We start from the raw sequence: 27,012 nt of genomic DNA on the forward strand, positions 1-27,012 counted from the left end.
TAGTCCTTCAATTGATAGTAAACATCCCACATTGAAAAGTCACTTCAACACAACCTCATGACAATTCCCACATCAAAACAGTACTTTATTTTGAAATTTTTGCCTCATTACTCCCACATAATGATCTTTCAGCTGTCAAATGTACACTGTGAAGAAAAGCTTCTCAGTCAACAAGCTGGGTGCACATGGAAGTTTCTCCAAAATACACCAGTACATATATCAACTGGGCTCCAAGTCCACATTTGAACTCTTGGCTCCCAGTATCTTGTGTAGCACACTAAAGTCTACACTACTAGATTAGCTTATTAGTTGTGCATACTCCAGGGCTGATCAATGTGTCAACCTGAAAACAGACCAAGTATTATAACTGAACATGGCAAAAGGTTCACTCTACTAACTTCACATCATTATTTGATGTCAAACAATGAGGCAAATCCCAACAAGTATATACAAAAACCACCTCTGCTTTTACAAAAGATTGTTTCCCATATTGATTAATCCAGGCAGCTAACTCATTGGTTTATGTAACTTTATTGAAGAAAATAAAATCAATTACTAGGAGAGCTATTAGTTGATCACTCATCCATTGACAACTTGCATCATTTATTCAGTGCTATATTAAACTGTTGTGGAAGATAGATTAACTAATAGCTCCAAGCATCCTAACAAAATTTAAATGAGTTACAAAAATGTTCCGAGACCCTATTTTGGAATACAAGGGATGTTGGACTTCCAATTTCCATTCTCTGTAGAACAAGAACTGGTCATTCCTTTATTGACATGCATAAGATACATCACGTGTTCTGTTCTGCTGATGCTACAAGTTCTGTACCAATTCTCCAGCCACACCAGTTATGAGCACAAGTATGTCATGAAACCTCAGTCTCTAACACTGGAAGGTTTTAAAACAAGATGGATGATGCTACAGCAATGTTATTTCCTTGTGATGTGAGCAATCTGAAACATCCATCTCCCCTCCCTTTGGGTGATATCTTCAGTAGAACTGTTAGAGCAGTGAGGAATGATTTCAATCTCATAACCAAGTTAGAGTGAAGACATTGGCCACAACACACATGCTCCATTTAAAGAATTCTGAATCTTGGGCAATTGTTCTTGTATAACTACTTTACAGATTCTAAAAAGCAGTTATTGTCCAAAGCTGGAAGAGCTAAAGTCTTCTCAGATGAGCATGTGCATGAATGGATAGAGGTAAATAAAAAAAAAAAAAGATGAGGTCTGATAGGGGAGCAGCCGGATAAGAAAATCAAAAAGGAACAGTAATTTAAAGTTTATTCCAGCTATAATGCAGGTTATTCTGACTTTTAAGGTAGCATCACATGGCATACTTCTGAGTCCATTCCCGAGATATTCTGTTGTACCTGTAAAAAGAGAATATGTTAAGCAAATCAGTGAAACCCGAATCTATCAGCAATACAAGGTTAAGGTATTTACACACATTGAAATATGCTTTCCACTCCCTAGGAACATGCTCATTTATATGCTACCTATGTATTCCTAAGAATCCTAGAAAAATAACCCTTACTAACTGGAAGCCACATTTCACTCAAATAGGCAAACTCATAACACAGTGAAGCCAAGTAGTTGCTGATTTCAGGTAGAAACTTGAAAATCTATTATACACTTCTTGATACAGGAGCAGTTTATCCTAGTTTCATCTCTTTAAGTTCACAGCTTTAAACAAAACAGTTTTTTTGCAGCAATCTAACCAATGAGAATCTCTGACCTACAGTGTCCCTACACTTCTATTTGCCTTAACTGACTCAAGCAAAGCACTCCAAATTAGCATATAGTGGGAAGCAATGCTGGCATTAACTCCAGTGTTCTACAAACCTGGCCCTGTGAATTGCTATGATTGTGGGGGAGAAGAGTCATTCTGCCTGCCTTAAAATATCCCCACCCAGACATTCTTCTACTGTCGGCATTTCCTCTTAAAATTGCCAAGCTAACTAGATCTGTAAAACCCTATGACAAGGCACACGTTGCATTTTTGTCCAAAATATATTAAATACTGCATACTGTAAGTCAATGTGCAAGTACAAGTGGATGTTCAGTTACATTGTGTCAAATAATGCAGAACTCCACACTTTGCAAACATTACAAACAAGTCATGAAGCCCTTTAATACTAAATGCAGCCAACCATTTGCAAAAACAGAGACAGACTTGTGCAGCACTCCACAGTAAGAGTTGTGCCATAGTTACATGCTCATCAGTTATGACATTAGTGTATCTATACATGCCTAGTAGGTTCTTGTAGTTCATGAACTTGGAATTTCATCTGCTCAACAATTTGGTTTAAATTTGCAACAAAATCCAACTTATCAGATGAATAGGTAGCCGCAGAAGCAACAAGTTTAGAAAACCTATTCTTACATTTGGCTGTATTTGCTGCGCCATGCAAAAAATAGTTCAGTGCTCACACCGAATTCCAATCAGGCAGTTAAATTTTGTATTTCAGTTCAGTGGTGCACTTGTTTTCTTGTTAGTTAATCCAGTGTCTTAACGCATGCTGCACTCAAGTGCTGAAGTCCCCACATCATTAACGCACCATGAAGTGCAGACAGTCTTACCCTACAGCATAGCGTATTTCTCTGTCCACTCTCTTGCTAACCTATTGTACCTAATTGGATAAGTATATTTAGTAAGAAAAAACCAAGCCAATGGATCCCTCTTAAGTCTACCTGGGCAAGATCTGATTGCAAACTTGAAGCAGAAAGCAGTTACAACACCAATAGGTATTGATGCAGCCACAGGTAAGTCCAAAATATAAAGGCAGTAGTTAAGTCATAAGAATAGTAGATAACTTGAACACCTGCCCCCAAACTCTAAATCTGCTTTGGTTTTTAAAAACTGGCTCATGAGCGAGTCCAAAAAAGGGAACTTAATTTGGTCAGTGGAAATTAACACTTCCATACTAGCATTCTCCCAGAACCTTCAGGATATAGAAGTGGAACACTTTACCCAAGTCACTATCCAATTCAGAATGAGCAAATGTGACTCAACTGTTTACTGACCACAACTCTCCATTAACTCAGTCTTTCCAAACAAGTTATACTTACTTGTCTCTGTCTGTTTTATAGATACGTGCAATCTCTGGCACTAAGGGATCATCTGGATTTGGGTCACATAGCAGTGAACAAATGGATAAGAGAACTGCAACAGCAAGAGTAACATTTATGTGGAAATCTGAACGACTGTCAAGTAGTTTAGAGTTAACATTCTCCCCAGCATGGCTGTTTAGCAACACGAGCACACAAATTTTATTCCAATCTACAGTCAACATTTTTAGAATAGAGAGGACTTGACCAAATGGGCTCATAATGATAGCTACATGCTCTTTCAAAGCCAGTGTCTCACACAGATGGATTTTTCCTTTGACAATAATTAAATTTATAACCACCAATGTTAATTCAGCAGATTTCCCCCTCAAATCGCCATATTGTCCACTTTCTTCTCAGCCTGTTCATAAAGCTTAAAGTTCAGTGTGCTCAAGTGATTCGTCCAAGTTCAAATATAAAGCCTGCTGCTCCTGACTAAGATCATAATCTGTAAATCTAGGCAATTCCACTTGTCAGTACCACAAGGATACAGCTCAGTGAAGCAAAAATCAATAGCCAAGAGCTTTCGAAAGTTTCGATAGTGGAACGCTTGCAACTGACCCAGCATAGGGTTATAAATTCAGTTGTAGTTATAGCCCACATTAAGTGCCCATCAACTGCATCATCAGTATACTAAGAAAGCTTAAAGAATGCATTTATTCAGCATACTAAAAAACTTAAGCTAGGTTATTTTCTCGAATTAAAAGCCAGTATCCAGAACAGCAAAATTTTTACAAATACAATGGAGTTTTAGTAGCCATGGCCAGTATGCTAAACCAAAACAGAACTCAAATATGATAACACATGGAGGAGAAGAGAAAATCAACATACATTTAAGATGAAAAAGACATTAACCCCGTTGTGGTATTTTTGCCCAAATACTTGACCTACCTTTAGAAATAGTTAAAGCAGGAGACCACTGTGATCTTAGAATGTCGAGACAAATGCTGCCATTACTGTTAATATTTGGATGATAAATTCTTGTTGTAAATGCAACCTAGGATAAATTTACATCCAAGTTAGCACACATGCCTTTTTGATCTGGTTGTCAGAGTGCATACACATACAGTATTCCCAGCTGGTGCTAGATATCTGCACGAATCTGATTGTGATTCAAGCTCAAATTGAATTGCAAAATCATCAAATAAATTCATCAGAACACCTGGCTTGGCTGGCTGTTTTGATGACTTAACCTTGAATCACTCAAATCAATTTGAGTGATTTGAGCACCATTATTTCTGGGGAGAGCTGGTCTACCAATTGGGTCAGCTCCTGTTGATGCACTAAGTTTGGGGCAGAGGGCTGATCTACCCCCTGATCCCAATCGGTAGTCCAGCTCTCCCTGGAAATAATGGCCTCAAAACTGTGCTTGGATCTATTAGAGTCAAATCAGGGGTGATTAGATTTTGAACCACCCAGATTCGAGCTAAAATCTTTTCAACTTGAATAGATTTGCACATCTCTACCTGGTGCTATAAGAATGGACATGTTGAGTCTTGATCTATGAACTCAACTATAATTTCTAGGGTTAAGAGCCTGAATTTCAGTTGTGTAAAGTTATCTCCTGAGCACAGGTCAGTGAGATATATGCTCAGAGGAGGTATAACCTGCTACTAGAGAACCTAGCAATAAACCAGTTTTAGTCTCTTAAATAGCACTCAGTTTCAAATTTGACAACCACAAGAATTATGTTGCTTCATCTCCCCACCTCACTCCTGTATTTTGGTTTGAACTACCTGCAATCCTTAAGCCAGCATTTCTCAGGTTTTTGACACCCGAGGAACAAGAGGTTTTCTCCCCAGGATTTTTTTTTTTTAAGCACATCACACAGCACTAAAAATGCATCTTATTCAGCTCCTAGAACAATGGGAAGATGGTTTTCCTGCAACAAGATAGTCCACTTAATATTGTCATCAAGCCTTCATCTCACCTTCCCTTTTACTCAGTGCTTTCTAGGGCAATAATGAAATAGGTGAAGTCAAAGAAGTATGAGCACTATCAGGAAATTCAGATACATCTATACTGCTTCTAGATAATGCTGTGTGGAGTCTCCTCTCTTGCAAGGAACAAAATGGAGAATACATTCAGCATCGTGGCTGAATTTTCACAAATCACAAAGCTTGAGCATTATCAAAAGGCAAGCCAATAGAACTATTTCTCCTCTGGAACAGCAGACATCCATGGACTAGTTTTAGAATTTTCTTGAGTTTCAAGAGTGGCCTGCTGTACAATGTGGGGACTTGCTTTGAAAAGACAAGTCCAAACATCTTTGGTTCACACAGGATTTAGACTTTTGTGATAATTTCACAAACCCAGTCATCACTGAAAATTTCTTAAAACTACCATGACTGCTATACAAACAGAGATTCATAACGACTACCCAATTCTAAAACAGGACTGTTAGAGACACTTAAGAAATGACATTTTCTGTCTGCCGTTAACAGCACTAAAGAATCCATTAAGCATAATTTGTGCATTAGAACTGCAATTTAGAATAGGTACAGACAAGATGTACATGCACAGTCAGAGTTTTATTTGATAGTTTTGCCAGAGAGGCCTGCCTCTTTAGCAGCAAGTAGTGCTGAATGCCCCTTTCTACAGCTCATGGCCCATTATCCACCTGCCTGAGCAGAGAGAGGTTCAATACTTAAAGTAGAAACAATCTCTTCCTCCGAAGTTATACTTGCCTTAGGTGGTTTGAAAGGGTAGTCTGTAGGAAAGTGAATTGTCAGGAAGAACACACCACCTTGATATGGACTGTCATTCTGTTGAACAAGGGAATTAAAAATCAAACAGATTATGATTACAGATTGTCTGTATTTACTATGATTACAATAATTTCATCAGGTGCTATAAACAGTTAAGCATAGCTGCACTAGTTTCAGCTCAAAGACTAAATATCAGTCAATTCCAAGGCAAGTCATGTCAAAATGAAACACTTATGCACTTCATTTCACCAAGTTTAACATGGAGTGCATATGACAATATAGTTTAAACGTCCCCCTGGCACAAGCAGATCTGCAGGTTTCCAAAAATAATCTTGTCTACTGGATACAATCTGGGAGAGGGAGAGAGTGATGTATGAATTCTGTGCTTTCAAGAGAGATGCAAGAATACTCAATAGAAGATAGAAATATTGATAGCTTTCCAGGATGAGAAGCACAGTACACCTTCACTGGTCAAATTTAACTGGCCCAATGAACAATTACTTACTTTTTCTATATAAACTGCTTTGAGAACTTTGGTTGAAGAGCAGTACATATTTGTAGTAGTAAAGATTTCCAGACAAACCAAACTACAGCTTTCTTATTTTAACCCAGGGTCTATTGCAGGCTTCCCCAAACTGCAGCCCTCCAGATGTTGCTGAACTACAACTTCCAGCATACCCAGCCACATAAAATTGTGTCTAGGGATGCTGGGAGTTGTAGTTCAGCAACATCTGGAGGGCCGCAGTTTGAGGAAGCCTGGTCTATTGGGTAGATTTCAGGTGGCCCATGGAAAATCTTTGCTGCACTGACTTTAATTTGCTTCCTGACGAGTCAGTCCTTGTAGCGAACTACAATCCCTTGGCAACCGCGAGGGCACCGTTCCAGGAAACCCTTGCAGCTGGCAAATTTGTGGTTGGGAAGCAATAGGTTAAGGGAATCGCGGTCGCAAAACAATCTAAAAATACAGTAAAAAAGAAAAAATCCACCCCCCGAAATTAAAAAAACCCACCAAACCACAGATACTTGAGTCACAGTTGGCGAGACTGATCACAATTTCGTCTTCACGGATACTCAAATCCATGATTGGGAAGCCTGCAGTTGGCGAGGGACGACTATTCTGAAAATCCTCCCCCCCTTTTTTAACTGGAGCGTTATGAAATATATAAATGGAGTAAATATATAAGTGAACCCATTTATATATTTATATTAATATATAAATGGGTCCCTGAGTAATACTTCAGGGTCTGCGAGGTCCCACAGGTGCAAAAAAGTCAAGAGCCCCTGCTTTGACTTCAAGAATAGAGAAGAAATGGTCTTCTAAGAAGAGTAAATATTTCTAATGGTTTAGAAACAACATTCATAAATAGATGCAATACTTACAGGACCCATAATTGTGGCTTGCCAATGAAACACTGGGCAGGGGGGAAGAAAGAAGAAGTCAGTATTTCTATACGTTTCCATCCAGAAAACATAAAATTGGTGGTTTGGGCTGCATGATAATGACTGCCCAGCTACTACTTACTGTCATCTCCAACAGGACCTGCAGAACACTGCGCTGGTGGGTCACGGGCCAAGTCACTAAGTTCCTAAAACAATAAAAGCTATCTTCAGAGAATGCCATGGATCACCTTTGTTCATTGCCCCCACTTCTGTGCAAGGCATATTGACAACTGTTTCAAGTTTAACTCATTCCCAAACAACTGTTTGTTCAGAGAGATTATTTCATCATGTTCATATACACTACCTCAATTAATCCTGCAACAGATTGTAAACCTGTGCACCTAGACTACCAAGTAAATACGAGTCAAGCAAGACAAGGCAAACCCCTTCCTTTTGCCATCAAGTCACCAGGATGTGTCAGTCAAGAGGGTAACAAACACTTCAGGACCTGTTTACAATCCTAGTAAGTAACACCCACCTGCCATCTAGCAAGGCCGTGCAAAGCTGTACTGGAGTGCAAGGAGTTGAGCCTGTTTGCCAAGTCTTTCAAGTCACCTCAGTTGATGGCTGTACTTCAAGAATAAATGTAAAGTTGTGCCCTTGAGTCGATGTCAACTCCTGGCACCCACAGAGCCCTGTGGTTTTCTTTGGTAGAATACAGGAGGGATTTACCATTGCCTCCCCCCCACTCAGTATGAGATACCTTTCAGCACCTGCCCGATATAGGTGACTACAAGACGACAGAGATTCAAAAAAGAGAAGACACAAGCGAACCACAGAACTATACAGAATTTCTGGCCGGCTGAATTTGCCAATGCAAACCAAAATTGCTGTATTAATGTAAAAGCAGTGCTTAGAGTGACTAGAGGCAGGAAGGTCCAGGTTCGAATCCTCACACACCCAATGACCGGTCAGAGCTACCACCTCTCAATCTACTCCATCCCTTGCAAGGACAGGATTGCAACAACAGCATTGTTGCAAAAACAGAATTGAAGAAGGGGAGAAACATGAGTGTAAAAACAGGTGTGTTGCAAAAACAGATATTCTCCGAGCTAACTGAACAGAGAGGCACCTTTTTAGTGGTGATTCTATTTAGCAGGTGGAGAGCAACTAGCCCTAACCATCCCCAGCACAGCATCCCTCCAGTGGCTTTTGCTGATGTCTACCTTATGTTTCTTTTTTAGATTGTAAGCCCTTTGGCAACAGGGAGCCATTTTATTTATTTATTTAATTTCTATGTAAACAGCTTTGGCAAACTTTTCATTGAAGAGTGGTATATAAATATTTGTCGTACATTATCCTGAGCTCTTGGCGGAAGAGCAAAATAAGAATATTCTCATGCAATTACTTGCTCATGTTTTAATGCTTATAGCTACAATATTTAAGTAGTCACTGTATTCATGCCCTAGAATTGCTTCAGCAAGTTGTATGTGTTACCAGTAGTGTCTCTGAAAGGCAAGGAGTTTATATTTGCTTACAGAAAACTGGCTAGGAGAAACGCAAAGTCTATTCTACCCTACATGGGCACAGCCTCTGCCTGGAAAGTCAAAATACTGACTTGATGGCAGAATGTCCATTTTTATCAGATGGTAGTTTTTCAGGGTAAAGTTAGCATTTGTGAACTATCCCGCAACATCCCGAATACTTATTTTCTTTCTTGGAATGCTAACATAGCATAACAAAGTAGCAACGTTATGCTAATTGAAGTCTTGTTACAGGTAAAACTCTGAAAGCTTATAATGCAATATACTTGTCGATTATAGTGATACAAATCAAATAACCCAATTAATTGGTCCATAGTATCTTGATGCTTGGTCCATAACAGCAAATTTCCAAAATTCTTCATAGGTCTACCATCCATGCTACAGAAGTGACAAAAATGTACAATTCATCTGCTGTAAAATATCTACACGGGTCACTATACCCTAAAAAACAACTGGTTACTCACCTGTAACTTCGGTTCTTATAGTGGTCACCTGTACTTCTACACAAATGGGCTATGCGCCTGCGCAGAGACCTCATCGGAATCTAACAAGCTCAATTTTCCTGCTTTGGGCGGGAACTCCACATTTCTCTTCATCCCCTCAGTCACAGAGCCAAGCTTCAGTGAACCGCACAGGGAGGGTGTGTAGAAGTACAGATAACCACTAGAAGAACCAAAGTTACAGGTGAGTAACCTGTTCTTCAACGTAGTCTGTCTTCTACACAAATAGGTGCATAACAAGCTAGCACCCAAGGAGAAGAGAAGAATAGAAGCGAATATAATCTGCCAAAATTTTTATTTCAGAAACAAGTACATCAACTGAAAATAGATTTCAGGACACTCATGCCAAACGCGGCATCATTCCATGCCCTGGTATCAATTGCATAATGACAGATAAAAGAATGGGGCAAAGCCCAAGTAGTTACCGGACTTAGGGTCCAATGGGACCGCCCGATCAAAGGCCACAGAGGCCGCCACGGACCTAATAGTGTGCCTTAACTGTTTCAGGCAACTGCTTATGAGTCAACTGATAAAATTCAGTTCTGGACATTATCCAGCTAGACATGGATTGGGCCGAGACTTGGAGACCTTTACATGGCCCATGGTACAGAACGAATAAGGAAGGATATTTTCTTCACTCAGCAGACCTCTGAACATAGAAGGACAATGCCCTTCAAACGTCTAAATGGTGTAACCTCCTTTCCATATCAGATGAAGGATTTAAAAAAAACATGGACAAAGTGAGCGTGGACGAAGCAGACACCACTTTGGGCAGGAGCTTGACATCTGTCCTGAGTACGACCTTTTCCTTATGGAACTGAAGGTACAACTGGTCAGCCCTCAGGGCCCTTAACTCACTCACCCTCCTAGCGGAGGTAATGGCCACCAAAAAGGTGGCTTTCCAGGTCAGATGATGGGGATCAATTGAAGCCAAAGGCTCAAATGGCAGCCATAGTAAACTTTTTATCACTGGATCTTTAAACCCTGAGGCCCAATCAGAGGGGGAACGTGCTACAATGGCAGCCAAATACACCTTAAGGGATGAAAGCTTTAAACCAGATTCCTTAAGGAACAATAGATAGTTACATATATCCTGTACAGATGGATTAAATGCATCAAACCCATGTAGGGAGGCAAAGGAAGTGAAACGAGTCCCCTTGTGATAGTAGGACTTCTGTGTGGACTACTTTCTAGCAGCAACAAAAACTTCCTTAAGTCTCAACAGGAAGTTGGCAGGACCTTCCATGCTGTCATCAGATGGAGGGACCGAACCTTTGGGTGGAGCACCCATTCCTGTTCCTGAGACAGGAGGTCCAGTAGGACAGGTAGGTGTTTCCATTCCATCACCAAGCGCCTCAGGGTCAGAAACCAAGGCCTCCTGGGCCAACATGAGGCTATCAGGATTGCCCAGGCCCGATCCACCCTCAGTTTGCACAGGACCCTCTGAATGAGGGGAAACGGGGGAACACATACAGTCCAAGACAAGACAAAGGCATCGCCCAGAGAACCCTCACACCCTCCCACTCCCGCGCTGGAGGAGGCACATTATGCATTGTCCCTGGATGCAAATAGGTCCAGAGTTGGGACCCCCACCCCCAAGATACAAAACACCCTGATGCAATGCCCACTTGTGGGAGACCACCGTCATCCTGCTCAGAGTGTCTGCCTGAACATTCAGGGAACCTTGTATGTGAACCGCCTGAGGCATTACCGCATGTGGCACACACCAATGCCAAAGGTCCAGAGCCAGGAACAGAAGGTTCCTTGAGGATGTGCCGCCCTGTCGATTGACATAGGCTTTCACCGTCATATCGTCTCTTTGTATTATCACTGAATGACCCCCAATCAGCAGCAAGAAGCCTTTGAGTGTGTTGAAAATGGTGAACAGCTCCAGATAATGTCTTCTCAAGTCTTCTTCTGTGTCAAGCCTTCTCAGACGAAGTCCTTCCAAGTGTGCCCCCCAACCGAGCTCCGATGTGACCACCCATCGGGCTTGAGGGCCCTGAAAGGGAGTACCAATACTCAAAGTGCCAAAACTCCATCCACCACTCCGTTGCCACCCGTACCCATCAAGGGGGCGTGTGCTCTAGATGGCCCAGATCCCGAAGAGGATTAGACATGTCTAAAAACCATCTCTGAATGATGTGCATTCAAATACATGCTTGAGGTAGTTTGTATGTACTCAACGCCATGTGACCCAACAGGCGCTGTATGGATCGCATAGTCTGTGGGCCACCGGCTAGAAAAACGGCCGCCAGCCTCTGGAGAGTAACTATGCGGCCCATCGGAAAGAAGGCCTTTTCCAAGGTTGTGTCGAAGATCAGTCCAATGAACTCAATTTGATGGGTGGGTTCCAACTGAGATTTTCTGAAGTCAATTTGGAAATCCAGCTCCTGCAGACATCCAGGATGGTCATAATGGTTGGTACTGAATGAATTTGGAACCTTTTGTAGAACAAATGTTTGTTCAGGGACCTGAGGTCTAGTATAGGGCGCTGACTACCATATGGCTTCAGCACAAGAAAGTACCGGGAATTGAACCCGAGGCTGTTTGGGTTAGCGACTTTCTCGATCGCACCCTTTTCCAGGAGAGCAGCGACCTCTTGATCCAACTCTGGGGTGCAATGAGTCACCACAATCCTGGACAACAGCTGTGTCCCACAAAACTCCAGGGCATAGCCCAAAAGTATAATTGTGAGGAACCATTGGTCCATAGTCACCTTGTCCCAGCTCACTGAGAATGGGGCCAGGCCCGAAGCGCCCCGAGTCATTGCTTCTTCTGGGAGATAGTTAGGCGCTGTTTCTGAAATGCCAGCTTACTGGGCTGGCCACCCGACTTGTATCTTGATTGGCATTTGTTGCCATGAAAGGACTGTCCCCGAAGGCAACTGTTGCTGGGAAGGGGCCTTCCGTGGTTGATAAGGTGATCACTTGGCAGTTCCCTACATTTTGCTAGCCAGCGAAGCATATGACATGGAGCACGCCATGCTCCTCAACTTCTGAACCTTCTGGAGCGTATCATCAGTCTATTCAGAGAAGAGGCTAGAGCCTTCAAAGGGCAGGTCCTCGACCCTAGCCTGGGCCTCATAGTGCAGTCCTGATGAACACAACCAGGCATGTCATCTGAGCACCACTGATGTGGCCACTACCTTAGCCGCACATTCTACAAATGCTGGGCCGAGTAGAGTTCCTGTTTTTCCACCTGAATGCCCCCACAGAAAAATGCTTTTGCCGGATCTCTCTCGTCCTGTGGGAGAAGATCCAGAAAGGGACCCACTTTTCCCCACAAAAAGTGGTTTTATCAGGCGTTATAAGCCTGATAATTGGCTACCCATAAGTGAAGGGCTGAGGCAGAGCAAAGCCTCCTCCTGAAGGAATCCAATTTCCTTCCTTCTTTATCGCTTGGTGCCGACTGTCCATGACCTCTGGTCCTTTGTAAGGACGCCTCCATGACAATAGAATTCAGTGTGAGATTATTTTTCAAAAAGGTCGTATCCTCCTGCAGTTGCACCCGATAGAAATTCTCCAAACGCCTGTTTGGCTAAGAAAGTGTAGCTAGCTTCTTCCAGTGAGCCCACATAAACTTTAACAATGCTGAACTCAGGGGCAAAGCAGCTGGTATCTTGGCCTCCGAATCAACGAGGCTAAATAAAAGGTCCAGTTGTCCCTTCTGTTTGGCACCGAGGCTCACGCCCAAGGCCAAAGCCATTCGGGTCACATAAGTGGAGTACAGCTTGAAGTCCTTCGACGGGGAGACAGGCACCACGTTCTCTAAGAGGGACATTCTCCTGGTGCTTCCGAGGGGGCGTCCGGCACCTAGGCAGCCATGATGTGTCTTCTGCGGGCTTGGTTGGAGAATAGGTCTGTTCTTCTGATGATGCATAACCTGGTTCATCCAATGCCACCAAGCATTCCCTAATCGATCTAGTTTGATTGTGGGCCAAATCCACTGACTCAGCCACCACAGGCAAGCTAGGCCTTGTCAACACCAATGACTTCTGTACAGGGTGATCTGAGGCCACCCTAGCCTTCCTGGCCACCGGGGCCTCCGACACAGGAACCTCCGCTGTTTTCTTCTTCTTGGGTATAGGAGGGAGGTGTCAACTTGCTGGCAAGTCACAATGCAGCTTCAGCTTCTTTTTTATCTTCAGTACCGATCCCGAGGAATTTGGGGAGGACTTTGGTACCACAGGCGCCTGATGGTGAGGGAGGTCTTCCAAGTGGACTGGCTCACTAGACTCTGTCAAAGGCGGCAGAGGTTGCCGATACCAGTATCAGGGACAGATTTTCTGTCTCCACAGAAGCAGATGCCACACGCTCTGATTGTACTGATGAAGCCATTTTTACAGACCACTTCAATAAGGCTTCCGAAGAACAGAGAGCCAGATCTCACAGGGCTGCTCACAGACGAGAAGCCCTATTCTTGTGAGCCTGCTTCATGAACTTCTGGCAGTGAAGACAGGTCTCAACTATGTGGCATTTCCCCAAGCACAAGAGACACTGAGTATGAGTATCGGGGGAAGGGATCTTAGATCTGCATCGAGTACATTTTTTAAAGTTTGTCATGCCCAGCATAAAAGCCGAAGGCCAGCCAGCCACCACACTCTGTCCCGGCCGGGATCGGAGCTCCAAGAAAGGAGGGGAACCCACAAAAAACAGAACCCCAAAGGAAAACACACAAAGATTAAGGAAATAAATAAATAAAGGAAGAAACAAAATTTGTAAAGAAGCAGGGAGAAAACAACAAGGGGATAGCAAGATCCCACTCTTTGCCAAGCTGCAGACTCCATGATGTTCACTGAAGCACAGACGAAGACAGACTGAGGGGATGAGGAGTGGCGCAGCCGCATATAGCACCTGGGGCAGGGTTCCCACCCAAAGCAGGAGAATTGAGCTTGTTAGATTCCAACAAGGTCTCTGTGCAGGCACACAGCCCATTTGTGTAGAAGACAGATACCACGTCGAAAAAACAGTTTTTATAAAGCTTCCAAGATACACTTACTTGCCATAGGAGGACAGTTTACAAGCCCCTTTTAGCAGATATGAAACTAAATTATAATTATATTTCAGTTAGTATCTTTAAACTAGCTTATTTTAACTATCACTTCAGAACCTATACATCAGTCACTAAACATAGTATTAATGGGTTATCTGCTTGTTTCAGTTCAAAACAAGCAACAGGAGCAGTTAAAGTACATTTCCAAGCCACCGATTTCCACCTCCTGAAGTTCACAAAACAGCAGGCAGAAAAGGATCATGGCATACTCTGCACTAAAAGCACTCAAGGTTCAAGAAGGTGACTATGTTAACCTGAAAACTAGTCTCTGTTCAAGCTACTTCCAGTAGTGAAGCTAAGAAGCAAATACTTACTGCTTTGGTAAATTAGCACCCACATAAGGATTCTGAAAATCTATATACATTTATGCAGGCTATTTCCGCTAGGAGACAGATAAGTTACTCTAGGCTAGTACAAGTGTTTGTACTCAGTAACTTTAAGAAAGTTCTCTTGAAAAACATTCTTCCATGTTATAACTTTCTGTGACTCCTCAGTTTTCAAAGGTTATTCATCACAAAGAAGGATGAAGTGGAGACAAGAAGTGAGTTGCTCTTAGTCTGGCTTTTTGGTCCACCAAACCAACAATATTTGGACCCTGGTCATAGCATGCACATTCTGAAGATTGCCAATTACTGTGTAGTTAGCTGTAGGCAGGAAGTCATACCTAAACATCAGCCCAAGCCACCAGCTGAAACTATGTCGCCCCTACAACTAGTGTCATCAGTCTTACTCACCAACATTCTTTACTGATGACAGCCGAAACTGGTGACATTAAATTCCTGCTTATTTTGTACGCAACAGGCAGCCATAAGCTCTAGCCTGTATACAATTTTCCATATTAGATACGCTTCCAAGGTAGATAAGATTTTAAAAAATATTTTAGTATAATAATGTATTTTACTACCCCATGCTTGCCAGTATAGGCGAGGAACACACATGTGTAGTTCTAGGGAGAGCATTCAAACATAGTGTCTGGAAAATACATCTTTTCACATAAATATCAAATACAAATGTATTTGTCTGTTCACATAAAAATGCAGACATTAATTTAACACTTGTTTAATTGTGTATAGAAAGTCAACAATTGCTTTGAAGTCAACCAGTATATTCGCTTGCAGACATCTACAAATGTGCTTGCCAGCAGCAAGTGCCACAGCCCTCTGGCGAGCAGGACATGCAGCACCACACAGATCTCCACACCCGCTAGGAGTTAACAGCAGGAATTCTTACTGAACTGTAGAAGAGGGCTCCCACTATCTCTTACCATCCCCATCTCCCAGCACAACCAACGTAAGATCTTATTCTCTCCCAACCCCGCTGCCTGTGTGCCAGAAAAGAATCAGAGGGGAAAAGAGGGGATTGCTGGTGACCACAAGTAATGGCTGGCTAATGAGCCAAGACTAAATTTGTGGATCCCTGTTCCTGTGTGGGCCATCTTCATAGTATACTCCTAACCCCACTGCCATGGCTAAGCAAGTACTTGGATGGTCAATCCTGCCCCACAAAGTGTGCTCATGAACATAATGTTTAAACCAGCAGCAGTAAAGCAATGGTGGGAATTGGCTGTCAGGTCTTAGGCTGCTCTTTACAATGTTGTATTAGAAGCATGCATTTTGTATATAGTTTTAAGATTTCAATGTTTTGCATCATCAGCAGATGATCCTAATACCATAGAGCCTTGCAGCAACTTACAAGACAAATTTCAGCAGATGTATTCATGAACCAGAGCCCACTCAATAAAATGCACAATATCCTCAGTAAAGTGTATATGTATGTGCACATGGAGATAGAGAAAGACAAAAAACCTGCAAAGGTGGGGTCAAAGGGCTATGGGATGGGGAAAAACAGGCACAATTAGTGTTAAAAATATACAAGGAGTTCAGTGACAATCACAAAAAATAAAGCAATATTCCTGGCTATGTGGACTTGCAGTGCTGAGGTAGGAAGCCACTGTTTGAAAAGAAATCTTAACTCAGATGATGACATACAGGCAGGCAAGCAGCTACAAATCCACTTGCCAGCTCACCAGTGGCAAATGCCGCCAGCCCTCTGGTGAGCAGGGCGCCCAGCACCACACAGATCTTCTCACCAGAAGTCTCATCTCCACTGCCTTTTAAAATGTAAGTAAAGGAGGAGCAGGAATTCTTTTTGAGCAGTAGCAGAGACTCATTGTTTCCTACTATTTCCATACCACAGTACAAATGACAAAAGACCACCTGTATGTCTGAAAATGATCTGAAGAAAAAGAGGATTGGTGGCAACCACAAATGACTGGCTAGTGAGCAAAGACCAAATTTGTGGCTCCCCAGCAACATACTAACATTGCAAGCACAGAATGTTGTGCACATGAAGGGGGAAAGAGTGGCTGTCACTATTCTCATTCCCTCTGCTGCCCTCAACAATGTCCTTTGACATCCAGGGACACACTAAGGGGCAACCGAAGGAAAGGATGAATCTGTGAAAATGGCCCTTCTCCTTGCATGTGAAATAGTCTTCTGTGTGCATGGTGTGTGTATGTCACCCACTGAATGTATTTTTTTGGCCTGCAGGCATCGAGAAAGTTGTTTCCCCTCTTGCTCAACAACTGGTCCCATTCCAACTCCATCCCAGAGTGGAAGCAGCCAGCACAGCTGCTCTGCTATTACTCTATGACCATTCTACAAGTTTCTCCATGAGGATCACCATTGTTTACTAGGGAAGTACAGACCATTTCAACCATGAAATGGGCTGTTTTGAGCTCGAAACAGAACATCCTCTAAAAGAGGGCCTGTTTCGAGCTTGAAGAAGAACAACCCTGTTTCAATCAAAATGTTTCAACATTGAGCACCATTTTGGAGGCCGGTTTTTCTCTTGCCAATTGGTTTTCTGGCACTGGTTTTCAATCTCCTTGCTTGGTTTGTTATGGGCAACTGTGTCCCCACTGGCTGGGAGGGAGGACATAAGAGGGAATTCAAAAATGCTAAGTAACTGGGAGGCAGGGAGTGCCTTTCTGCCTCTCTTGAAGAGGATGCAGCATCAAGAGAGGAGGAAGGAATCATAAAAGGTTTGGTTCTGTGGTTCTCTTTTCTCAGCACCGAATATAATATGCTGTGTATTGCTGCTATGGTTTTGCTGGATCTCAGATTGACCAAGGCAGAATTTGGGTGCATGCCTGCCTTGAGTTGAGGTTTAGTTTGTGAGATAGTGTTGTGGTGAGGTGCGATATGGACAGTGACAGGTAGAGGTGTGTGAGATATTTCTTGGAGATTGCTGTGATGAGCTTCATGTGCACCCTTGAGACTAACTTGTTGTGCTTCACTCACTGCTCAGCAATCTGCATTGCAAGATGTAATCAGTCAAAATGTGGCTGAAGTTACTCTAGTTGAGGTTATGGCTGTGCTTGCTGCGAAGTAAGGGTGCTGCTGTGGCAATGATAGAAAGTAACATAAGGAGTCATAATTGTGTGAACGCACAATGTGCCAACGTTGTTACTGCAGTGCAGGCACTGTGGCTGGCAGTGGATTCTGGGTTTGAGATTCTTTTTTGGTCATTTTTTGACTATTTGAAAGGGACAGATTCTCTTTTACTGTGTGCTTCTGCAGTGTTTTTCAAGGCAAGGTTGCAAAATGCATTGCAAATTGTGTGCACTCTTGAGTCCCGCTTGTTCCAGCCATAGGGAACAATGGGGAAACACGAAATACCCCATTGTCCCCCATGGGTAGCTCCTAGCTATGTCAAAGTGGGTTGGGTGGTAGGGCATGATGGATGCTACCTACAGTGACTCAATCCACAAAAGAACACACAAGCAGGCAATTTTTAACCTTTCTCTGAAACCGCCATGGGGAAAGGTTAAAAATGTGTAAAAACACATTTCTTTTGTGGGTTGGGTGGTAGGTAGCATCCATCATGCCCTACCACCCAACCCACTAGGAGTTACCCATGGGGAACAATTAGGTGTTTCAGGTTTCCCAGCTGTTCCCTATGGGCCAAACTCAAAATGTTTTAAGTTGTTTTACTGAAACAGCCAGTTCAACCACTGTTTTGGTGAAACATTCCAGCCATTTTGTTTCATTTCAAGCCCAAAACAATGCCAAATCCATATGATGCACATCTGTTTACTCCCAAGAGATAACTGAGACAGTATAAAAGTGTAATGATTTAAAAAATCATACGTGCCTGAACTGTGTTCAAAAAAATTGCCCCCACACTTACATCAAGATTCTACATTCCCTACAACCTGCATTAAAACTTACCCATGAACTTCTACACAGGATGCCTTCCAAGACATATTTTACATGTGAGCAACAGCAACACTGCCCATCCACCACCACCTTACTGAAGGGTTCTCTTTTCCTTAGAGTGATAGGGCATTGTGTCAGTTTTTCAACCTGTGACCCTCCCCGCCCATCTACTCCCTCAAGAACAAGGGAGGTGTTTCTGGGAAGGTGAGGCAGTAAGTTGTACCCCCACACACACATATACCCAGTGTGGACTAGTTGAAGGTCCTCTGCCAGGAGACATTCAATCCACTCAGATTTTAGCTTGAGCAAAGGCAGCAGCAGCACCTGCTTCCAGATCCCCCTCCCCATGAGATTTCAGGGGCCCACAGATTGAGAGCCACTGCCATAGGCAACTGAGCTACTTCATCACTTTGTTCAGCACACACAGCCATCTTGTAGCTGTCAACTATAAAATTCAGCTCCTGTTGCAACCTATATGTGCTAATCTTTATAACAGCCAATAATGACAACAACTTTGGATGTATCAGCACTTTTCTTTTCCAACAGTAATTACTGTTAGCAATCTCAGGACATACTTCTACATAATACCATTCCATTAAAAACTGTGCTCCATGATTTACTCACATGCTGAGCTTCTGAAGAAGAGTGATCTCAGTATAGTTTTTGTCCAAGTGACAGACGAAGGAAGAGAAAAAGAGTGTTGTATTTCTGCTCTCTGTCTAAACAGTAACTGAGCTTAATTAGTGCTGTTTGCATTGCAAGACAAGTCAGGAGCAGGAATAACTGGACATGGACAAGCCTGCATTATCTAAGCCTCAAAGCAGTAAACAATGGAGACGTGCATAAGAATATAAACATAGAAAGCTGCCTTATATGAAGTCAGATAATGGATTTGTCTATATAAAATGATATAACAGCGATGAAATGTGCATGACAACACTTCACAAAAGTTACAAAACAACCTCTAATGTGCAGACACAAGATGTTAAAATAAACTTACAGAAAGTAAGCAAAGCAAACGTTTCGGTATAACACACCATCAGTGTGTTTCAGCATACCAGCTGGTAGAACCTCAAGCTTGAAATAGAGTAGCCAAACCAAAAGACAAAACTGATAAGCAAACCTTTTAAACTCTTCAGTGACCAACTCTCATGGTTTTTAGTACTGTATTTAACATCTGAAGTGTTACCAGCTGGTATGCCAAAATGAGAACCAATGATGGCGTTTTACACCATAACATTTGCTTTGCTTAATGTCTAAGTTTATTTTAACGTCTTGTGTTTGTGCATTAAATAGGTCTTTTTGTAACTTTTGTCTATATAGCCCAACACTGTATCCAGATAGTGGCTTTTATCAGTCCTGTTATCAGAGATCCTTTTAATCAAAGATCTCTGATTAAGAGATCTTTGATTACATGATCAAGACTGAACCTGGGACCTTACACAAAGTATGTGCTCATACTAAAGCATGGCTTCTCTGAGTGCTACAAAAGTAAACACCACATTTCATTTAAAAACGCATACCAAACACTGGTCACACATACTATGACATGTTTTGTCAAAGCAGAATAGTACTTTAAGCCATGTTAAAGATATCAAAAGAACACCATGTGAAGACTCTGTACCGAGAGCAGGGTTTTTAAGATATGCTTAATAAAATTTCACAGGACTTGGGACTAGTGCTTTTAGCTCACTTTGTTACAACCCATGATTACAACTTTATATTGTTTATAATCTGGTCTAAGCAGCTCAAAACAGTATTTCAGTCTCCACTCTGAGCTAGGTGATTTGGTCATAAAGCCAATTAGGTGGCATGGGTTGTGTGGAGATTTGGACCCCCAACTGTACCTCATGCCCAAACATCATTATCCTATATTAGTTTAATAGGTTTATTGCAGTTAATTTATATTGAAGATTCGTACTGTAGTACCCAGACTTTAAGGGCAAAGACATCCAATGCAAAAATGGCCATGACCTGCCAGAGTGCAGCTTTCAAGGAAAAATAAGTTTAATTCAGCAGGCCTTGATGAATTTTCTTTGAAACTAGGAGCCAGACCAAATCTAGGAACTAGATTTAGAAAATTTGGTTGGATATTACCCATGACAGACATTGTGGGGCAGGAAGGTGAACTGACTTCTCTATGTCCCCTTTACAAATAACACTCTTCGAAAAGCAACAACTCCACCTCTGAATATTCTAGACTAAGCACCAGAGCTAGATTTCTAGGCAGCATGGCTCCCTGGTGTCTAAGAAACAGGAAGACATACTTATTGCCATATTACTACTGACCTTTGCAAAATCAGTTCAGAGATGAAATTGGCATTATGGCTACAGTCCAAAATACCTTTTAGAACTTGGTAGCTAGGTAACAAGTTTTAACCCATAAATAGATTTCCAGTTGGTGTACAGAATGAACAGTATGAAAGAGTTCCATCAGTTGGTCAATAAAACTAGTTTCACAGAAGGCTTTTCTGATCGGGGAGACTAGCTATCCTGCACAGCCACAAGAACAGTTGTATCTCTAGCCATCTTGGAGTAATTCACTCCATTCCCCCTAATTCAGACATCAGGTCTCCCTTGCTTCCAAAGTAGTCTGGGGTGGAGGCCAGAGTGCTCCGGGAGAGACAGAGAAAGATGATATTTTCTGCACCAAAGACTGAGGAGAGAAAACACTCTGGAAGAAACTCACGGATCCCAGCTAGATGCGCAAGGGGTGACTGTTCCAAGAAGAGTTGCTGCTTTGTTCATATGAAATTTTCCCTGTATGGTTTTAGGAGGGGGTCAGATACCCTCTTCTAAATCCAGTGTTCGGATTAGTATCCCAATGTACAGATCCTTGCATGCAGTGACAGGCTGTATGCACACAGCAAGGTTCTCAGCATGTCCACCTGCGGAAGAAGCCACTTGGCATGTGATGGAAGAACATTTCAAAGGGGATTCCCTGTTGTATGCGAGTACAGTGCTGAAGCCCATTACCACTGGCCTCAACCTGAAGACTGATACAATTGAGATTATTTTTCCACTGTAAGAGCAATAAATTCAGCTGAACAAGACTGCTAAGGAACAACATTTTCCAAGAACTGTTTTTAAATTAATGGGACTATTGCCAATCTAAAGATTTAATGGGTACTGAATAGCAGCAGTGAAAGTCTTTTTACTTAAAATTTGGTTTGCATGAGAACATAAGGCTTAAAAATGACAGTCTAGTCTACTGTGGCATCTGCAGCATGTACTTAAACTCCTACAGTAAATACTTATATTCTGTGTCTGTATGAATGTGAGATACCTATACAGTTGAGAAGCTGTTAAACTGTAAACTGAATTTCCAGTATGAAAGGGTATGACTTGGGAGCTTTAACTACAGAAGCACATGTAGAATGAAGTCTCCTTGATTTTGAAAGTTGACCAAGGAAGTGTTTGTGGGACACTTCAAGTTGGCATTGAATGGGATATTTTTTAAAAATCATCCTGGCATACCTAGGCTTAAATATTTTTTCTCATAACTCTGCATAGGCTTCAAAATTAGACATATTTTCACTACTATCATTAAAATATTTTTTCTGCGATATTCTAGCAAGGACAGGTTTGGCTGCCATAATCAGTACCTCTTTGTCCCATGCATGGAGTCATGGCCTTCCTTTGTCAGGTTATACGCTGGAGGTACTCTGGTCACTTCAGAATCCAGATTAGCTCCAGCTTTCCTCTGAGCACCTCAGGTGAGAGAGAGCAAGGGAGAGCCTAAAACACAAGTTACCGAGGACAGCAGCGTTTAGGGACCCTTGTTTCTTGGTGTGCTAATTTGCACTTCAGAAAAGAACATTTAAGGGATAGGCCTCTTTTAAAGGCAAGTATGAACCCACTACCACAGGGCCATCTGGAAAGATTCTTAGACCCAACTGTCATGATGAATAAGCAAGATCCGTTTTTCTAATTAAAGCAAACATACCTCAGTGCTAGAGGCAGTTTTCTCTGTTAGAACAGTCACTTGCAGCTCTCCTAATTTCAAACCCAATCTGTTTTCAGAATCTATATTAAGTAGTTTTCCTAGGTATTTAACTAATCACTTGATCGATCAATGAACAAGTTAGGAACCCATTCAAGCAACTGGGCAGGGAAGGTATCATTGTTTTTAAACATGTAGACAATGCAAATGTGTGGACTAGTCTTAAATCTACAAGACAGCTTCATTTTTAACCAAGAAATCCAGTATCAAGATCCAAAATATTAGTTTATAGCTGTCAATAAGTTATCATGTGACCATTTATTTTCAGACTGGTCAATTTAAGAATTCTAATGTTCTCTGGATAAATGTTTTGTCAAACTCGACAGTTTGTACAGTTGGGCTCAGTTTTTCTCACTCAAAACATTTTCCAATTCTTGGCTGCAATTTATTAAACTTAATAAAACTAAGCAAAGTAAAACAACTCAGGAGGAAGTCAACTGCTAGGCAAACTGCAACAGTCCACAAAGGTTGCTTACAGTTTTGGACCATGATATATTACTGCACAACCAAGAAAGCAAAGCACAATAATAAGACCACAGTCAAAAGCCAAATTATTTTGCCATCACTGGCTGACACGAGAAAAGCTACTAAAAGGATTGCCCCATTGAAATTAAAAGGACAAATTATTCAAAATAGTCTCATTGAAATGACAAGTTAGACTAATTCATCATGTCAGCCAGTGATAGTTTTGTAAGTGTTTAAGTAGACGTGAGAAGCTTTAACTTTTAAAAAAGAAGCAAAAATGTCCAAGAAGCAGCAAAGAGTTAAAGGTAAGCTATAAATATAGAACATATGCAGTTAAAGCATTACCATCCATACAAGAGACAGCATGTCTGAATGCTCTCCCATACAAAATATTTCCATGTAGACAGAAAACAGCAGGCAACACCATTTACCCCAACATAATAGTTTTCTATCAGCAAGGAGATTTTGATGTGAGTGAGACAAGCATTCAAACATGCAGTACCCACCTGCAATGCAAACTAATTTATTGCAGTGTTAAGAAGCCTTCATATGCAATGCCAAATGTGTAGATTAAACTTCACACTAACATCAGTGGAGGTCTGTGTTGTGTGGGACAGCAGACTAAGTGGTGCCAAATAGTGAACAGAACATGTCAAATCAAAACGTTCATAGAAGATGAACATGCTTTGTGGCATTTTTTTGATGGATGGGTCTGAAGACAAAGGCAATAGACAGTGAACCCGATAGATCATGCAATCCAAACTGAAAGAAAAACAGGTGGTGGAACAGCATGCAAGACAACAAATCAAGGTCACAAAGCATGCTTGGAGACAAATTCAGGCAATATGACCATTGCTCTTTGCTGGTGGTGATCACAGAAATGATTTAAGAGGTGTCCCTCCTGCCACCATGAAATATGAATATAGTGGCATTTAAAAAGGAAGGCTATTCATAAAAATAACCACCATCCATTTGCTTTTAACACTGTTGAGAAAGAAGACGGTGAAGAGGGTAATGACAGATGTATGCTAAATCAGCATTTCCTAACCAGTATGCTGTGAAACACTGGTTGGTGCACTGCCTTCAGAGTCAGCACCAAAAGGAGGGAATTTAAATTCCCTGCTTTTGCACAAGTGTAGTCCTGTAATGCACTGGGAGGCTCTGCCCCTCCCAGTCTATAACAAATGTGTGGTGGCCACTGTTCCCTCTAAGGAGTGCACGCGCTAACAAGTTTTCTGATGTCTGCTCAGCTAATCTTAGATCTAGCTCACATTGAATTAGGAAGCCCCCACTCTGAATGCATGTGAGCACACAGTGCCTTGATATTGCCGCCCAGAACAAAACTCATTCCGCACAGAGATGAAAAAAATTAGAGGGACTATTGGTGGTGGCTTTGCCAGTGCAAAAAAGAAGAAGAAAGGGGGGTGGGTTGGGAGGCAAAAGGGTTTATGTCTGTACTTGGGGGTGTGTGCTGTGTGCCTCAGACTCAAAAAGTTGGGAAATACTGTGCTAAGCTTTCAGTCTACTTTCCTTTCTCGATGATCAAACCAATCTGCCAGGGAGAACAGTCAACACAACTTCTAGGAAACTCAATTTCATCCAAAAAATAAATAAAAATTAGAAAATCTATTAATATGGATATGTAGTTCAGAAAGATTCATGATGATTTAGCATCTTACAAAAAACATTTTAACTGTTGAATGCTATCTGAAGGTTTGGGATTCTGGGATAGTCCCCCCGCCCCGCAAAGGAAACAAGGACCTGAGATTTCTTGTTTTAAAGACATTTAAAGTGTGTGTCAACATGATCTACGGAACCTGAAGTGGTTCTGCAGACATCATTCACAGAATGAAGACATGAACAACAAGAGATCTAGAGCAAGAAGTAAGGCACTTCGAGACAAAATACAAAAGAACTGGATTACAATTTTTTAAAAGCTATTCAATTCAGTAAGACAAGTATGGTGAAAGTATAACATTACTAGGAATACATATAGCTGTTAAACATTTTCGTAGTAGCATCAGTAACAAGCAAGCAGAACCAGGGTTGGCAAGCTGATCAACTAGCTCCATGTTCTCAGAAATTAAATTCAATCAAGTTTAATATCAGCCCAACTATATTTTATTCTAATTACACAAATCGACCTAGGATTAGTTTAGATTCTAATTTTAGATTTCTGCTTTCAATTACTATTTTGTTTTTAACATAAGACAAGCCCTTTATGGCAAGCACAGGTAAATCCACATAAATTGGAATTCTATAACTTATAGTCTCATAAGACTGACCAACTCTATGTAACTCACTTGAACTGGGTTAATGAGGTGATAAGCCACCCATCAAATGTACACCATGATCTATGCTTGAAAGATTCAATTTTCTTCTACACTAAAAGTTCCATATGGTATGAGGGAGGCAAATCCCACATGAGTAGTTCAATTAACTCAAACCAAGATTATCTGAAGAAGTTTGGATAGATGCTGAAAGTCAGTATAGAATTTACACAAGGAATAATTTATATATCTTCAACCTTTCAGTTTGTAGATTATGTCCAAGATTCCTCTACGTAATGAAAACCTAACCGTTATCTGTTACTTCAACATACCAATTGTTTTGTTCCCATATAACTTATACCTTAAACAGGGTAATGATTTATGTCAATGGTGAAGTTAACTGTTTTAGAGAAGTGTTTTGGCCTGAGCATGTAGCTGAAGGTACAGATGTACCAAATAAACTAGCTACTGAAAAGCAGTTTAAGAATTATTTTGTCTACTGTGGATTCAAATACTTCCATTAGAAACAATACTTTAATTGCTCTAAAATAGAACTAAAATGTTTACTCATGAACAACGGTGGGCAGGGACAGGCAGGGATGTAGTCCTGGTACTTTTTTCCTCCAGTGTCTCAGCAGGGATGGAAAGCCTTTGGCTTTCTACATGGAAATAATGTTCTAGTCTTGCTATTCCAACTGTTTATTACCATTCTCTCCATCTTAGGAACATAGGAAGCCACCTTATATTGAGTCACATCCTTGATTCATCAAGTTCAGTACTATCTACTAGGGGTGTGCACGGAACCGGCTGGTCCGGCCCGAGTTCAAACCAGCCAGTTCAGTGGGGGGGGAGCCCCCCTGCAAACTTTTTAATTTACCCTTACCCCCTCTGGAGGTGTTCTCCGAGGTGGCGGGTGTGTGTGTGTGTGTCCACAGAGGTTCCCGCACTGGCCTCCCTTAGGTCTAAAACCAGCCTGTTCAGCCATTCTTTGGCCCGATCGGGCATTCCCCCCGGAGCAGCAGCAGCAATTTTGGAGGCTGCTGCCCCTGTGCAATGAGCCTCTGTGTGGCCTAGGATGACCCAGGCCATGCAGAGGTCCATTGTGCAGGCACAGCGGCCTCCAAAATTGCTGCCGCGCTGGGGAGAAATGCCTGAACAGGCTTATTTTAAATCTAAGGGAAGCCAGCGGGGGGAGGGGGAACCTCTGCAGACACACACCCCACCACGTCAGAGAACACCCCCAGAGGTGTTAAGTTTTTAAAAATGTTAAAGATTTTTGGGGGGCGGGGACACACTCATGAACACCTCTGTGAATGGGCCGGAGAAGGTTTGGTCCAGGTTGGACTGAACAGGGGGTGGTTCAGTTCGACCCCCAACCGAACCGAACACGTTGAACATCAAACCTGTTTGCACATCCCTACTGTCTACACTTACTGGCAGCAGCGCTCAATGGTTTCTGGCACAAGTCTTTCCCTTCCTGGAGATGCTGCCATGGATTGAACACGGGACCGCCAGCACGCAAGTCCTATAGTGGACTAGTAACAGGACATTATACAATGAATGACAGGGTATGCCTACTGAAATGCATTGGTTCCTTCCAAATGGCCATGGATTGCATTGAATTTGCCATTTGGAAATTCCATGCATTCCTATGGCCATTTAGAAAGAACAAATGCATTTCAGTAGGCATACCCTGTCATTCTTTGTAGAATGTCCTGACACTAGACCACCATAGGACTTGGTCTTGTGG

The 27,012-nt window shown here is 42.0% G+C and overlaps 1 protein-coding gene across 5 annotated transcripts in view; it reads right to left on the reverse strand.

Moving 5' to 3' along the window:
* Window positions 1-515: 515 nt before the first annotated feature.
* Window positions 516-27,012, reverse strand: part of UBE2D3 (ubiquitin conjugating enzyme E2 D3) — a 31,147-nt gene continuing 4,650 nt past the window's right edge. For 3 of the 5 annotated variants that reach the window (XM_053256222.1, XM_053256221.1, XM_053256218.1), the window contains exons 2-8: window positions 7,348-7,411; window positions 7,206-7,237; window positions 5,805-5,882; window positions 4,009-4,114; window positions 3,079-3,172; window positions 2,590-2,639; window positions 516-1,379 (exon numbers count right to left, since the gene is read on the reverse strand). In XM_053256222.1, the coding sequence (XP_053112197.1) occupies window positions 2,591-2,639; window positions 3,079-3,172; window positions 4,009-4,114; window positions 5,805-5,882; window positions 7,206-7,237; window positions 7,348-7,411 (423 nt within the window). In that variant the 3' untranslated portion in view covers window positions 516-1,379; window position 2,590. Of the gene's footprint in view, window positions 1,380-2,567; window positions 2,640-3,078; window positions 3,173-4,008; window positions 4,115-5,804; window positions 5,883-7,205; window positions 7,238-7,347; window positions 7,412-27,012 lie in introns of all 5 variants that reach the window. The other 2 variants (XM_053256219.1, XM_053256220.1) reach the window with 2 other exon arrangements.

The sequence above is a fragment of the Hemicordylus capensis genome, chromosome 5 (genome assembly GCF_027244095.1).
Source record: "Hemicordylus capensis ecotype Gifberg chromosome 5, rHemCap1.1.pri, whole genome shotgun sequence".
In the NCBI taxonomy this organism is placed as follows: Eukaryota; Metazoa; Chordata; class Lepidosauria; order Squamata; family Cordylidae; genus Hemicordylus; species Hemicordylus capensis.